Genomic DNA, 16,301 nt, shown 5'->3' with positions numbered 1-16,301 from the left:
CTGCTCATAGAATGTGCGATGCACAAGGACGTTCAGTATAACATTGATGACAGCCAACGTTCAAGCCACTGACCCTGCAACTAAACTAAACTCATGTGCATTAAACACGGATTACAGAGAGCTGCCAGATTCAAATAACTGGTCTCTGAACATCTGGACGCGCTGAGTGAGTTACATTACCATTGTATTAAGAGCTTTAAACAGGCCACATGCTATTCTTTGACGCGGTATGGCTGTCCTCAATCTGAAAGCAAATCCGTGTTCATTGTACATCTGGGTTGAAGACTGGCTAGTCGCCTCCTCCCCTGAGACCTCTAAAGCTTTTAGTAGAAGATGTGCTTCCCAATAGCCAACGAGCACCGCAATCGAGGAGACCCATCCCTCACAGGGCTGGAAATAAGACTCCTGCTACATAGTAGTTTCGCCCATTCCAGATTTTATTAGGAGCTTGATTAGTCACAGTGTGCAGGTAACAAACTCAGGTGCGTCTTATTAAATAGTGAAACCAATGGATCAAACTGCTATTCAAATGGGAGTCTTAGTTCAAAGCCATCAACAAGCAATGAATAGTCAGAACAAAGAAACCCTGACTTGATGTTGATGTAGGTTCACCCCGAGTTGTGCATGTTACAGCAAAGCAAACAGATACACTGTATATATTCATGTAAACAAGGTCTCTAGGTCTGGGTTTGCATGCCATACTTATAAAGTATCTCTCACGTCCCAGATAATTTCACCTGGATTGTGAAATTCTCCCCAACGCCTCATTTTTAATGCTCAGTAATCGTATCCCGCTAAGCAGTAAATGGCAAAATAACGCAGAATACATTTCAGTGTAGTTTTCGACAGATAGAAAAATAAACAAATAAATAAATAAATAAATAAATATTTGCACAGTGGAGCGTTGAAAGGACTGGCTCCGCGAGAACGGAAATACCCAAACGGCAATGAACAGTGAATAATCACCATCCTCTGCTAGCTTGTATTTCTATAGGGCAGCAGTGTGGAGTAGTGGTTAGGGTTCTGGACTCTTGACTGGAGGGTCGTGGGTTCAATCCCTGGACACTGCTGCTGTACCCTTGAGCAAGGTACTTTACCTAGATTGCTCCAGTAAAAACCCAACTATAAAATGGGTAATTGTATGTAAAAATAATGTGATATCTTGTAACAATTGTAAGTCGCCCTGGATAAGGGCGTCTGCTAAGAAAGAAATAATAATAATAATTCGCAAGAACCAGACTTTTGCTGTCCGGTCTAAAACCGGACAGTTGGCAACCGGTTGTTAGATATTCTGCTTGGCTCCCACTGTAGTACTCGTATTGGCTTGAAGACATCAACCTACAATACAGTCGAGGTAGTGCAGTACTAGCAGGCACGTGTAAATGTTACAAATTAAGAGCAGGAGTAGTCACGCCTAAATAATGAAACAGTGGCAAGCCCACGTGAATCACTGTCAAATTAAGGTACTGTATGACATGTCTTCTACCAATCCACTCACAGCAAAACCTTGCTAGTGCAGAACACACTGCGCAGTGCGCAGACCTAAACGGAAGTCAGCCTCTGAGCCAAGAGGATCCACGTGACACCGTGCGCAAAGCTTGTGCGTCGCTCTAGTGACGCAGAGCGGCGCCTTCATTGTGTCTGGGTGAATTGCGAGCTGGCGATGCTTAAAATTGATTTTTCAGATATTTTAATAGTTTAATCTGTGAATGGCGCCAAAACAGGACCCTAAGCCTAAATTTCAAGAAGGTAAGGAACAGTTTAATGTGTAATAACGTGTAGCAATACGGGTACTTGCGTTTCCCCCCCCATGAACTGCGGAATGAGCGCTGAACACAAGGCAGGCTCTTTCTGTGTTTATGGCGCGCAGTCTTGGGGAGGCGCTTTTAATCCCAGATACAGTCAGAACGAAAAGGACCCGACACAAAAGACTTGCTTTTTATTTGGGATTTGCAGTTTAAAAAAAAAAAAAAAATAATAATAAGAAAAAAAAACTGCTACAGTGAATCTCAAATGGTCTGACGCAACATCTGCATCTTGTTTTATGATGAATAGTGAAGTTAGTCTGCAGGCAGTGGGTAAGCTCTTGTTTCCGAGCTGAATTATCTAAATTAAAAGTCTTGTCTGTTACTACAGGTGTGTTAACACATCATATACTGTTTTAAGATTACAAAACCGTAGAAACGGTGTTTGCTATTCTGGAACACAACTTAGTGTTTTTCTTGTAAATCAAATGGATTTTTAAATTTTCTTTTATCGTTTTGAATCGCGTCTTGGTACATTTCCTGCTGCTGTACTAGGCCAGTTTTGATTTTTTTTTTTTTTTGATTTTTTTTTTTAATAAACAACCAAGTCTATCCCTTTTAAAACTCAACACATTTTGTTAAGTGTAGTATAAAATATATATTTATATATTTTTTTAAAACAAATCAGCTTTTCATATATACTTTCTTTAACATAGGTTTGCTTTGATTACGTTGCTCAGATATTTCATCCCTGTCTGGCCCAGGTAATTATTTTTTTTATTCTTAATATAATTTAGCAAACATCAGTTTGCTTTTTACAACTATTGATATTCTCAATATATCTATAAATATATTTATAATTTTTTTTAAAAATTATTAACACCGCTTTTATATACATTTAAGTAAGATATACAGGGGCCCCTGTTGCATGTTTTATTTTGGAATTAAATATTTTGTGCTCATAGTGGATGTGTGTGCACTACAGATATGCTTTTGAGAAGCTTGACCACAAAGTGTCCCTGTTCTTGCAAAGCACACTTAATAATAATAATAATAATAATAATAATAATTATTATTATTATTATTATTATTATTTATTATTATTATCCAATTTACTATGTAATGTAAGTGACCTATCTCCTACTGAAGAAACGACATTTCAGTGTAAATTCACTGCTTCAGTTAATGCCTTTCAACATGAAGTTAGCAGTTAAACATTTTTGTAATGATTTGCTCCACTAAACCATTTGTTTGCAGTTATTTTGGTTACCAGTCCCGGGATTATGACGGTCCTATTTGTGTACATTGATGTAGTCTTTAAGGTGTTTGTAACATAAAACTGGGGGCCGCTCATGGTGTTTGTGCCCTGAAATCTAGTACAGTAAAATAAAACTAGGTATCTGAACACCAAAGTTTTTTAATCTTCACATAAAAAAACAAAAAAAAAACTTGCCACTTCCCCTACAAGCCCTATTGGCGAGTGTTCTGTGGCACTAAAGTTAACATCAAGCAACTGGCAACCTTGCGAAGAAGCACAGCTCCCTGCTTTAAAAATGACAGTACTTTGAATAAATTGGTAAGTTCATAAAGTTTACCAGTCACTACTATACTGAAATGTGGGTCATTCCTTGTTTTTTCCCCCCCTTCTTTTTTTTTAAACTCCTGACATGCAATGTATTATTTAAAACAAAAAGCAAATTACAAGACTACCCAGACTCTTTTTTTTTTTATTACACTTAGTATTTTGGAGATGTTGGCAATGTGAGAGAAATAACATGGAATGACCCATTAAAACAATCTCACGAACCCTTAATTGCGTGAGAATTTGAAGTCAATTTTAACAAGTTTGACAGTAAAATTGGCATTGTTTTTACAACACTGTCTAAATGAGAGAAGCTACAGAAGTACAGGGCTTGATACTCTAGCCCTCCACCTAGTCCTGGTGGGGTTTCAGGACTCCCCTTGTATTGAAATGACCGGGTGCTGGAGTTTGTTAAGGGTTAAGAGGAACAGTGTAATGAATATCAAACTCCTAGCTCAAGATAATTTCAATAATATAATTAATCAGTATTTCTGAAACCCAGGCTAGTGTGAGTTTCAAGCCCTGGTAGTAGTTCTTGCACCAAATTATTTATCCCCCCCCCCCAAGTGCTTGGTGCTGTTTTAGGAGTAACTAACAATTTGTAACTGCTGCATCAAAGGTTGTTTCAGGATACACAAGTCATAACCGAATCAAATCAATCTGTCAGTTGTGTGTTTCCATAAATAAACTCCTTTTAGGCAGTCCCACGATTGCTTGTTACAGTCCCACGATTACTTGATAGTAATGTGGGTGAATGTTCTGGGATTATTTCAGCACTTGTTTACAATGTTTGTTTGGGTTTTATAGAATGTGCTTTGTGTTGTATGAAGATATTAATCATGAAACCTGTATGTAGGCCTATTGTATGTATTGGTTAAATAAAGAACCTAAGTTTATTGTACATTAGGGGATATCTCTTGTTGATTTAATGATCCAAACGGCCGTGGTCCTGAATACAGTTGCCTTCCTGTAGAGGCAGTCGTTGCAAAAGAAGCTTGTGATTTGAAAAAAACACAAACAAAAGAGATTGTATTGAGAGTTTAGAAAATAGATTTTGTAACCCACAAAGTAAGATGATGTGCAGTTTGGTGACTGATGGTGGGTGTGTGTAGGGCGTTCAGTTTAGATACTGGCCTGTTAAATGTACCTTTCTAATAGCCTGGTTTCTAAAGCCACATTTCTTTTCTTTACAGGTGAACGTGTTCTCTGTTTTCATGGGCCATTGCTCTACGAAGCTAAGGTATGTTTTTTTTATAGTTGCAGTGTATTTAATTTAGATTAGCCTATAATGCAGTTTAATAAAAGGTAGAAAGGTAGATGATGAAAGTCCATTATCTGATTTAAAGCATCGCGATACAGTTTTTGTTAAAGTAAATCCCAAACCCATTTAGATTTTTTTTTTTTTTGCAGAATGATTCGACACAAATAAAACTTACTTGCATGTGCATAAGTTATTTTGTAAAGGAGATTCGTTGCAAGTTTTACTTTCTTACCGTTTCCCTTGCAAAATGTTTCATTCCGATATAGCTGATTTTTATTTCGTTCAGTTATTTGTATTCTCTCTTCCAGTAGAACAACCTAAAAAAAACAAAAAAGCTGTGGTTTGTGAAGACCTTTTTATATTGCGAGTGCAATTACTTGCAATACCTTTTCCCTTTGTGCTAGCACAAGCCTACTAAAGTAGAAAAAGGGTTCCTGAAGCCTATCGCTGAGCAGAAGGCTGGGAATGGAACTGCATATCCAGATTCAGATGGCACCACCTCTGCAGACCTCAGTGTTCTCATTGTCTACACAGGCTTTTTCTTTATTTGACAGACAGACACTTCCAGGGATTCAGCTGATTATTTCTCAGTAAAAAAATTCCCCTGTGAATTTAAATTAGTTTTGTTTCATTTGCATAATCCGTTTTTTTTTTTTTTTTTTTTTTAAATTCAAGCTATTATGAATGCAAACAGGACCGCGTAACCCTGATCGATGAAACACACGTTTCTCAAGGCAAAAAGCTCATGAGAGGTCATTATGTTATGCCTGCAGCTACTGTATGTACCCTTGCAAATTAAGTTCTGATTAACATTTACAAAAACACCCCGTTGTGCTTTAAGTATATTCCGTTTTCGACCGTAGTCTTACTTGGTAGTTTAGCATTTCATTGTTGGATACCAGATACTAGTTGTACTAGCCTTTACACACATCTCCACTACTTTACCAGCCCTAACAGATCTAAGGCATTTTAATGCCAACGTTGAGGTGTGGGACTAATGAAGCACGAGTCCTGAATGAAAGGCAATTTCAAACTTCCCTTGAAAAGATACTGTGGAATTCATGTATCTTTTTTTTGTTTTGTTTTTTGCATGACTAAAGTACTTTTGTTTTATTTCAGTGTGTAAAGGTTAATATAAAGGAAAAGCAAGTGAAGTACTTCATACATTACAGCGGATGGAATAAGAAGTGAGTTTCCGAACTGAATAACTGTTTGGGTGGGGAGCAGTGAGGGGAATCCTAGCAATCCAAGTGTATATGTTTGTGTCCATCCTATCTATCTATCTATCTAAAGTATTAGTTTGATTTGTATTTCTGTTGAGATTTCTCATAGTTCATAAACATTTAAATGTGGAAGAGGCAAACCAAATACGCTGCTGGATAACACCTGCTTGCCTTTTCTCTTTGGTCCTGTTGTATCTTATACGATGATAAAGTTTGTTTCCAAAGTGCAATGTTTATTTAAGCAATCATTTGCCAAGAGTCCTTAAAGTATGTTTACATTATAATATTGCACCTTCCAACATGCATTTTGTTTACATTAGGCTATGACTGTTAAGGACACATTTCTGTGAGAATTTTTGATGATGTCTTCTGTTTCTTCTTAGCTGGGATGAATGGGTTCCTGAGAGCAGAGTGCTCAAATATGTGGATACCAACCTGCAGAAACAAAAGGAGCTTCAAAAGGCTAATCAGTAAGTGATGATAGTAAAGGTTCATTTGTGGAAAACCTTCTTTCAATAGGATCGAGTTAAAAGCCAGCAAAGAGTAAAAATGTAATATTGGGTGTGTACTTTTTATTCTGCAATGGGGGCATTTTTCTCATTCCAGTTCTAGAATTGCAGTAGAAAAAGCAAGCATTTAAAGTGTAACCTTCCAGTACTCCTCAGACATTCAATATTAAACTTGCATGGGTTAGTAAAGATTTATTTTGTTCACGAGAATTCCAAGCAGTGTAGCCTCCTGTCATAGGAGTATTCTGTGTTTTGTACTAGTTATCCTTTAAACTCGTCAGCACAAGGTAAACCTACCAAACAGTCTTGTATGGGGAGGAAATTATTTTGGAACATATTCAAGACCGGGCCATTGTGAGACAGCATTAGTAGTCTTTTATTTTATTTTATTTTGAGGAGAGTTTTTTTTCTAGACCTTCTTTACAGTTCTCCGGTGTTGAAAGAGTTAAATTTGTGTTGCGCCCCCCCCAAAAACTATGTATTTAAAATGTTCCTGTAATCTGCTTCAATGTTCAAGTAGTTTTTTTCTGATTCTGTCCCAAAGGGAACAATATGCAGAGGGAAAGATGAGGGGTGCAGCACCGGGCAAGAAAATTGCTGCTGTGCAGCAGAAAAATGTTGAATTGTAAGTAACAAAAAGAACATTGCCAGCGTTGTTCTCTGCAGGGATTATGTTAAAAGAACCTGAAAGCTTACTGCTCCAGAGAAATAAGGTGTATATATTGAGAGGTGAATGAGGATTTGTAACACTTTATATAATATCATAAGAATGTGCCTTCAATGTTTGGAGCAGCAGGTCTAGAAAAGGTATTGCATGCATTCCCTTTTCAGCCAATACAGTAAAGTTTATGTACTGAATTCTAGAATAAAATGTAAGTGACCTATTGCTAGCAGCAATTACTCTGAAGTCATTTGCATTTATTTCATCCTTTGAGTTTGGCAGCTGGTAATTATTGTGATGTAATAGGTGTCTTTGACTAGAAATAAAACAGTTAGTTCTTCTCTTTTAAACGACATTTTACAAAAAAAAAAGAGCCTGCCAACTTAAATTAAGCATGTACTCTTTTCCAAAGCATTGTTTAAATAAATGGGCAGGAATGGTAAATTGGTATTTTAATTGAGACTTCAAATGCTTCTCCTTTGTCTGTTAAGTAGGCATGGGCGTGATGCAGTTTGCAGCAGCAATAGGTCACATAGTTCAGAGACACAACAAAAAAGGATTAAACAGGATTACAAATGAATTGCATTTAAACAAATGGATGCTTGGAGGTTGTTTTCCAAGATAAGCACACTTGAATCTGGCAGTTGATTAAGCGAGCTTCTAATTTGTTTAATTTAATTTTGCAATTTGTATCTACGCAATATGTAGTGATGTATTTGGGATGATAATTAATACAAATGTAATAGTAAAATCTAAAATATTAAATCTAAACTGCTGCTGTTTGTAGTTGGTTGGTTGGGCCTCCATATTGTTTTTTGTATTTGTGTTTATTTGTTTTTTTATATAGATAAAGGAACAGCAGTAAATGTTTGCTCAACACATTCTTCATAGGTAGCTCTGTGTTGGAATCACTTGACATTCTAAAGCTGCTTTGACAGACAGTTAGCTATTTCCATGAAAAACAGAGCAAAGGAAAATAAACTTACATATTAGAATGCCTTGGGCGGCTGTTACAGTGCAGTTTTTGCTCTTGGGTAATCATTTTGGTGTTGACGGCTGTCTTAATGGATTGTTTTCAGGGTATTTCTCTCAGGACTCATTTGATTTGTTATTTTTTTATGTATTTATTCTACCAGGACCCCTAGAGGTAGAAAGCCAACTTTTTCCTTGACCCTGAAAACACTGTTGGATGTGAATTATCTGAAATGTTTTCTACTGTTAATAAAGATTTATTTAAGAAGGGATGTGTTCCCTTACAAGAGTCGGTAACCTTTTTTTTCCCGTAATTTTTCTTCATAGGAAAACAAAAAAGAACAAGCAGAAAAGTAAGTTGTGTGCGTTTCTTACGTAGTTTGAAGATTTATTTCATCTCCCTGAAACTGTCTGTTTTCCAGTTAAATTACATTTAACCGTGGGATTTTCCGAGAGCTCAGTGCTTTTAAAAAAATCACTTGTACTCTCTGTGATTCATTTCCATGAATGAGGCTCTTGTAAAGCAGAGTATAGTTATTCAAGCAACTGTGGAATCCCTGTAGAAATTATTCATGCACTGCTTGAACAGGTACAAAAAGACAAAGAGCAACAACTATTGTCATGTGAGTACTGGAGCAAAACAAAAGCCCTGTAACAATTGTTACTGAAGAGTTTAATGTGCATCGTATGGACTTGTACATGACTGCATGGTACCAGCACAAACCATGAATTACACAGCAATACAATACAGGCCAAGCTTCCTGCTAAATAATGATGGTATGAATTATGCTTTGTTTCCATGTGGTGCTGGAATTGAAATGAGATCCATTTGAAATCTGTAACGTTGCTTTCCATCGGGAACAGGGCAATATCAGGGCAATTTGAACCAGGTCTCTCTGTATGAAAAGCTGCAGAAGGAATCGTCGGAGGCTCCAGTTTGATAATGGAACGCGATGACATTGAGTTTTACAGACTTGATTTCATGGCGCAGATAAAAACATGGCATTGGTTATGAAGGGAACATTTGTTGAAGTATTGGTAAAGGTGTGATGGTACTGTAATTGGGTAAAATCTAAGTATGTTTTTAACTCTTATTACTTTCTATTAATATAAGCTCCTGGGCCAGGTGAGGGGACCAGCACGTCCGAAATGCCGCAGCCCCCCAGGAAGAAACGGGCACGCGTTGATCCCACAGTGGAAAGTGTATGTATTTCTTTTTTCTTCATCTCACAAGCTGGTAACAGCCACATGGTATACATATTTTTTTCCATTGCCAGAACAATACGCCTTGCTGGCCTATCTACCTTTGCCATTTTCCTTTGTACTAAACAGCAAAAAGGGTTTAAATTGCGGCATTTGAGCCCTCTAGTGGTCATTAGGACTTGAAGTGATTTCATATTTGCTCACTTGAAAATGTCTCCTCTCGCACTGCTTATGTATTTATTAATTAGCCGCATATGCTATTATGGTCAGCAGAAATCTTGGCTAGAAGTTTCTATCTTAACATAACCACGAAAACCAAAATGTTTGTCTCCTTAAATTAGCCAGAGGCAGACTTGCTCGATAACCACACTGTTAAGAATGTGGGAGACCTTAAGCCAACTTGCTGGTTGGCTGAGCAGTGAAATAGAATCTGATTGGCCCACAGTCCTGAGGTTACTCTGAAGGGAAATGTTCCTGGGGATATTAGAACTGAATTCTGATAAATCACTGAGTATACTGTACTTGTATCAGAACTCCTAGTAGCTTTTAGCTAAAGAAGATATGTTAGAATACACTGTAAACTGTCATGTAATTATGCTGCAAAAACATAAGTTACTTAATGGTTCCTGCTCTTAAATGTATTTATTAAATCAATTCTTAAGGAGGAAACATTTATGAACAGAGTGGAGGTGAAAGTAAAGATCCCAGAAGAGTTGAAGCCGTGGCTTGTGGATGACTGGGACTTGATTACAAGACAAAAACAGGTAACTGACTGCATAGTTTGACTTCAGGGTTGACAATAAGACTGTAGGTGCCATTGTAGGTTTTACTAAGTGCAAAGTTAACAAGCTCGGGGCGGGGGGGCGATATTTATTGATCTTTTAATAGCTATGCCATTCTAAACAAATGCTATTTGGTGTTTCGTGGCTTGTTAGGCAAAGACATGGACTAAAGAAGCTTGCTGAACTGTTTGAGGTGTTAGTTTTCATTAGCCATTTCTGAATGAATTCAGTGATGGTGGTATTAAGATCCGTCCCCTTTCATAGCAGTTGAATACGCTCCCAGATGTGTCTTACTGGCTTGTAGTAAAACCTGTAATGGATGTACATGCTATGCAATGGGAGTCTTGTTTTTTCTCTGGAGTTACATGTTTTGTGCATTTTCAGTTGTATTTGCTTTGCAGTGCTTCCGTTTTAACGTTCTAAGCATAGTCTTTACTGTTGCTAGTAATCATAACTGGGTAGTTTCCATATTTATTTTCACCCTTTTATTTTTCAGCTGTTTCATCTACCTGCCAAAAAGAATGTCGATACTGTCTTAGAAGACTATGCAAATTATAAAAAATCAAGAGGCAACTCTGATAACAAGTATGTATTTCCATAAAAAAAACCAAAAATAACACACACACACACTTTTGTAAATACCGCACTGTAAGACTTCATTGGAAATGTCTTGTGTGTTTTTACTGTAAGTGAATCGGGGTGGTGGAGTGAGTTACCCTGGTTTCAGCGGTATCGTTGCACATGGTGTAAAGACCTGCCCGATGGTAAGATTGCTCAGGGGCGCTTGTGTTATGCTTGATGGTCTTAATGTTGTTGTGCTTGAAATCGACAGCAGGAGAATTGCACAAGCTGGTGGTGGTGTCAAACCTTCTTCCAAAACTGTGAATCTGTTAATTAGAGTCAACAGCACAACAAAATGCGTTCATGAACTACTGAATTCTGTTTCAAGAAGTTGAGCTGTGGAGTTTGGGGCTGCCTTATATACCACATCTGGCTTTAAAATATCAAACTTTCTCTGCTCCTTCATTTTTATAATCGCACATTCGTAAAATGGCATTATTGCACCAGCATGAAGCATGCAAGCACTGCTGTTGATTTAGAGAGAGCATTCCACATGCCACAATGCGAGAACATAGATATTTACATGTGAAACTTATTCGAATGGTGATTTTTCCATCAAATGTACCTTTTTACTTTTTAAAGTATCCCATAACAAGCAGACAATACCTGCATACAATACATTCATTGATTGCCTAGCAATCACAGCTCAATGAATTGCAGCACATTGTAATGTGCTTGTAATATATTTTTAACTTAAGGTATTCAGATCCTTGGGCATTAAGGACATTTCTTTTATAACAATGCATGGCATATTTAGTCTTAATTCACTGTTAATTATGTTGAATGTTTTGTTGGATTGATTTGAAAAGTTGCACAGACCTTCATAATGTTGGGGGAATGAAATGCACAATTGCTGATCTGCTTTAACAAAGTCTTCCTCCAAAATATGAAGTGTGTCTTAATAGATCTCTGAACACAATCTTTGAGCTTACACATCTGCATGCCGCCATCCTAGTTAACATTTTAGGTCAGAATTGCCATTTGAATATGGTTTCTGTCGACTGGTCAGGGTGTGTGGATAATGTGGAAAAGGATACGTGGAAGTTGGTTGTATATACAGTTTGTTTTCCAAAATCCAGTGCAAATGAATTGTTTCCTTTTAAAGGGAGTTTGCTGTTAATGAAGTGGTTGCTGGAATCCGGGAGTACTTTAATGTAATGCTGGGCACACAGTTACTGTACAAATTTGAGAGGCCACAGTATGCAGAGATACTGGCAGATCACCCCGACGCGCCCATGTCACAGATCTATGGAGCGCCGCATCTTCTAAGACTTTTTGGTGAGTAATCGCTCCATGTTCCAAGCGCTGTACTATATGAGTAGTGTTCCGCGTTTGCGGTTTATTCCGAATTTTAACGAAAAATTACAGGATTTTTTTCACTGGACGTTGGTTTTTACTGATTTTATACCTGATTTTTGTCTCATACAATATTTTAAAGATAAAAAACGAAAACGTGGAACACTATATATAAGCTATTTAAACACGCATGCAATCAGTGTGTTGCATCAAGCCAATCACCTGTGATGGTATAATGAATGAATTGGGAATATTAAATACTGCTGAGTAAATGTTAAGGAAAGTCGTTCAGACTTGCAAGTTTTCTTCCCTTGAAGATTAAAGCTTATCGGGTACAGAAGATTGGTTTCCTGTCAGAGGGCAAGAATAATGGTAATTGTGTTTTAAGTCTGGTGATTTTAAAGTCATTTGGGAACAGACAAATGGAAATGCCCCAGACAGTTTGTTTACTTCTTGATTCAAGTAGTGGATTTAATTTGAGTCATTTGTTTGTCCTTTCAATGTCCTTTCACTTTTTGGCAGTAAAACAGAATTTGCAGCTGGTGATTTATTATTGCTACCTCACCAAAGTTACATGTCCTAAGCTTTTAGAGCATGAAAGAGCGTTTCATGTGTGTAACAGTGTCCATTGAGAGCACATAATAGATGGTTCAATTGAGCTTTTATCTCCACATGTTTCTTAATCATTCCTGGTCTGCATTCTGTCCTAACAAAACTACAATTATTCCACTGGCTACCTGAGCCCATAACAAAAGTCTCAAGCTTTCTAGCGTTTGTTTGTATTTATTGTTTTCAGTTCGAATTGGTGCCATGTTGGCCTACACGCCTCTTGACGAGAAGAGCCTGGCACTGCTGTTGAACTACTTGCAAGATTTCTTAAAGTAAGATTTTTTTTTTTTATTCTTTTTGAAACTACCTTTTTTTTTTTTTTTTTTTTTTGTAAAATACAGCTCCGATACGGTAAGATGTGTACGTAAATAAATGCTCAGTGCATCCTCGTTACTTCTGTTGGTTTGCGCATACAATCTAAAAGATCAGATGCTTTGAAATATCTGTCGTGAATATAGGTTATCAAATAGCACTTTTTTTTTTTTTTGGCTTGCTCGGTAACAATGCGGCAAAGCAAAATTGATTTAAAGAAAAACAGCAAAAAAACAAAACAAAAACTTGAGGATCTGATTAACTTTTCATGCCAAACTTTTCACGTTGGGTTAATTTGGAATAAACGATTGTGCTTAACTTCAGTATTAGCAGTCTTGTTTCCTGCATGCTGTTCAAATGCAAAAAGCAACGTACAAGTAGATTTGTCAAGCCGAGATAAGCATGGCAATTTCAAGTGCATTACAAAAATGCCTTTTCTATCTGCCTGTCTAGAAGATTTCAAAAGAATTAATTAAACTAGAGGCTAGTAGGAAATACATTTGTGAATTAGTTTTTAAAAGGTGGCTTTACATCAAACAATTTAGGATTGGAACTATGCCTTTGAAATGGATACTTTTAATTGGAATGTTCTGTATGCAATTGTAATTAGTCACAGAGATGAGCAACTTGAGATATATATTATATATATATTTTTTTTAAATGTGTTAATTGAAATAAACCCACATTACTATGCAGGAACATATTGCATTGAGCTGGAATACAAATTATTCAAGTAATCTAGGTGGGACTTCATGTGGTGTTATTAATTGTTTTAAAAGACAGGAATGTTTCTACACACACTGTAACGGTCTCCTGAATGATTTTTGTTATTTTCATCCCAGATATTTAGTGAAGAACGCCTCTGCCCTGTTTAGTGCCAGCGATTATGAAGTGGCACCACCTGAATATCATCGGAAAGCTGTCTGAGCTTGCCATCCAGCATTCTGCCACACTGGAAGAACAGCCGCATAGAATCGGAAGTGTACGCGGTATCATGTGGTTTCTAGAGAGTACGTAACGGCTTCAATCTCAAGAGACTTTTGAAAAGACTATTAAAGATTGATTTATTGAATTGGTTGGGCTTTTGGCTTTGAAGGATTATTGAAGGGTAGGGGTTGGGAGATTGCTAAAGGTAAGCCCGAGTGGTTTTTCTAAATGCTGAGTTTCTTACTGTGCACCCACAGTGTTATCAGAGTGTTGAGACAAGGGTTGGGATTCAGTAATTCTTAAATGCAAATGGGCGTTATGCATCGGTATTAGCGGGACAATTTTTACCGGATAATATACCGAAATTCATACCTTTGCAATTTTCATGTGAACTGCTGGTCTAAAATCAGCACAGCATTTTTATTGCAGTGTATTTTTTTTTTATTACGTTGGAAATTCAGTATCCTTTCTAGCGTTTGGAAAAGACTTTGCTTTTAAAGCTTTGACATAACCTTGTAAAATATGTGTCATGTTTTTTGTAAGACCAGATAAAATATTTGAAGTTCGTTGCATTTGATACTGTATGCAATACAAAAGGTTACAATGTTGGTGTTTTTCTTCATTTGGAAGAAAGTTTCATTGTTTTATATATATATATATATATATATATATATATATATTGTGTGTGTGTGTGTATATATGTGTGTGTGTTCTTTTGTATTTAATCATTTATCTAGGTCACTGCTAATCAGAGTTGACAATTGAGGTTATGGTCATGTTTTGTGGTTTCTGTTCAAAGTGGTTATAGTACCTGTATTCTATGAATGTAATACAACAAGTACAAAATGTTAAGAAAAAAAAAAAAAAAAAAAAAGTTCAAATCAAAGTGCATATTTGCTCCTTGTATATTTTTGCTACAGAATATCTGGGGGAATTAAATTGTACACAAAGGACAGTATTGCCCCCATATTAAAACAGCCCCCATCCCAGCCCTTTCCAATAAAATGTTCAAAATATTTTCCATTGTTGTATATACACATTGTAAATAAAATCATTTAAATACTAAAACGCCTGTTTTGTTTTTTTTTGTTTACACCATGCACAAAAATATACAAAGTCCTCTTAACACAAAATAGATTAATTAAGAGCACTTGTACACTAAAAAGTTGTTCTTTTAGTAGCAGTGTCCTAAATACAGACACATTGTACCAATTTTATACCTTTAATTTAGAACACTAAAGGCTGTGGCTTTCACATGCTAGAGTAAACAATATCGATCTGTGGCGAGTGGAACAAACGAGTCCCACAGTGAGGTATTGATGCTCTGTATTTATATCTGCAGTAGTGCATGGAAACCAAGCAGCAATTTTCAACAGGTATAGTGTATTTACCACATCTCAAAAAAGGGTGTGATCACAAATAGATTTATTTTCCATGGTCTCAATCGTTGAGTTGTCACGTATGTAAAAATAAATAAATAAAACAGAATCTTAACACCACCCCAAAATCCACGAGGTGAAGAGTTTAGTTGTAAAATAAGCCTCCTCTGTTCCCACTCTTTAGTCAGTTTGTTCAGTCCAAGTCAGAACATTTTCTTCTGTATTTTCATTCATTGGAACTGAATTGGACTGGCTCTCAATGAATATGTGCTCGCTAAAAGTAAACTGACATTTCCCAAGCTAAAATAAATCTCTTGCCGTGTCCACTTGATATTTTTGTCATTGTGTGATAATTAATGAGCTTGTTTTTTAATTAACTCAAAATTCAGTGAGATTCAGAATGCATTTCATGTCTTTTGAAAGCTTTTTGAGTACAGTGCATCGAGCAGTTTATTAATGAAGAACACAAAGTATTTAAGATGTACCTATTTCAATTGATCGATTCTACACATAATACCACTTGAAATGTGCTGTATTATTAAACTTTGACCCATGTCTGCCCTTACAAGAGAAACACTGTTTTAATTCTGCACAGTATTTTAAATGAATGTATTTCTTCATTGCTGGAAGGTCCTGATGTCAGCCAAAAGTTAACATCAAGGTTAACTTGATTGTCAAAATGCTACTCATGCTTCCTCTATAGCTAAAACGGTCATCTTGCTCGGCCCCTTGAGTAAAACACAAACAACTCCAGCACACTGGATTGTATCACATTTTAATGCAAAAGAATTCCGGAATATTGTAGCTAAGATTCCAAGCTCTGATGGAATCAAGTGGAACTTGTCTTCTGCATACTGTAGTGGTGCATCAATGTTTCTGTTTCAGTAGCTTTTTGCAGATGGCAGGGACTGAAAAAAAAAAAGGGAGAAGGGAGGGGGCGGGGGGCATGAAGATAAAATGTAGATGAAAAAAGCAGCCTGCTCCTTGGCAGATATCTAGATTTTCTCTGGGTAGGAAGAATTCATTTCACACTGAATAACCCCTGCTGAAGGCAGTGAACATTACATGACAGATTCTTCACAGAGTGGGCTTGCCTCACACAAGTTTAGATGAATTTAGCAAACCATCTACAAAGATTAGTCACATTCGGAGCCGCAGGTCTAGATTCATACCCGTCACGACTGGATTACTGCTGTATCACATTAAAAAGTACAGACAG

At 36.8% G+C, this 16,301-nt stretch overlaps 1 protein-coding gene across 5 annotated transcripts; it reads left to right on the top strand.

Moving 5' to 3' along the window:
* Window positions 1-1,501: 1,501 nt before the first annotated feature.
* On the top strand, window positions 1,502-14,771 carry LOC117962622 (mortality factor 4-like protein 1). Of its 5 annotated transcripts, XM_034902260.2 has the most exons (13): window positions 1,506-1,749; window positions 2,462-2,509; window positions 4,521-4,567; window positions 5,708-5,775; window positions 6,195-6,281; window positions 6,865-6,945; window positions 8,281-8,306; window positions 9,068-9,156; window positions 9,819-9,920; window positions 10,435-10,523; window positions 11,665-11,837; window positions 12,652-12,736; window positions 13,619-14,771. In XM_034902260.2, the coding sequence occupies exons 6-13, from the start codon at window positions 6,887-6,889 to the stop codon at window positions 13,701-13,703; spliced, it is 708 nt and encodes a 235-aa protein (XP_034758151.1). In that variant the 5' UTR covers window positions 1,506-1,749; window positions 2,462-2,509; window positions 4,521-4,567; window positions 5,708-5,775; window positions 6,195-6,281; window positions 6,865-6,886; the 3' UTR covers window positions 13,704-14,771. The 5 variants fall into 5 exon arrangements, with proteins under 5 accessions (XP_058855075.1, XP_058855074.1, XP_058855076.1 ...); XM_058999092.1 differs by lacking the exon at window positions 2,462-2,509 and having other exon boundaries at window positions 1,502-1,749; window positions 5,708-5,776; window positions 6,199-6,281; window positions 6,841-6,945; XM_058999091.1 differs by lacking the exon at window positions 2,462-2,509 and having other exon boundaries at window positions 1,503-1,749; window positions 6,841-6,945.
* Window positions 14,772-16,301: the final 1,530 nt, after the last annotated feature.

Source organism: Acipenser ruthenus, chromosome 24 (assembly GCF_902713425.1).
Source record: "Acipenser ruthenus chromosome 24, fAciRut3.2 maternal haplotype, whole genome shotgun sequence".
In the NCBI taxonomy this organism is placed as follows: domain Eukaryota; kingdom Metazoa; phylum Chordata; class Actinopteri; order Acipenseriformes; family Acipenseridae; genus Acipenser; species Acipenser ruthenus.
The sequence above is the reverse complement of the archived record's forward strand: the minus strand, read 5'-3'. Positions and strand labels throughout refer to the sequence as shown.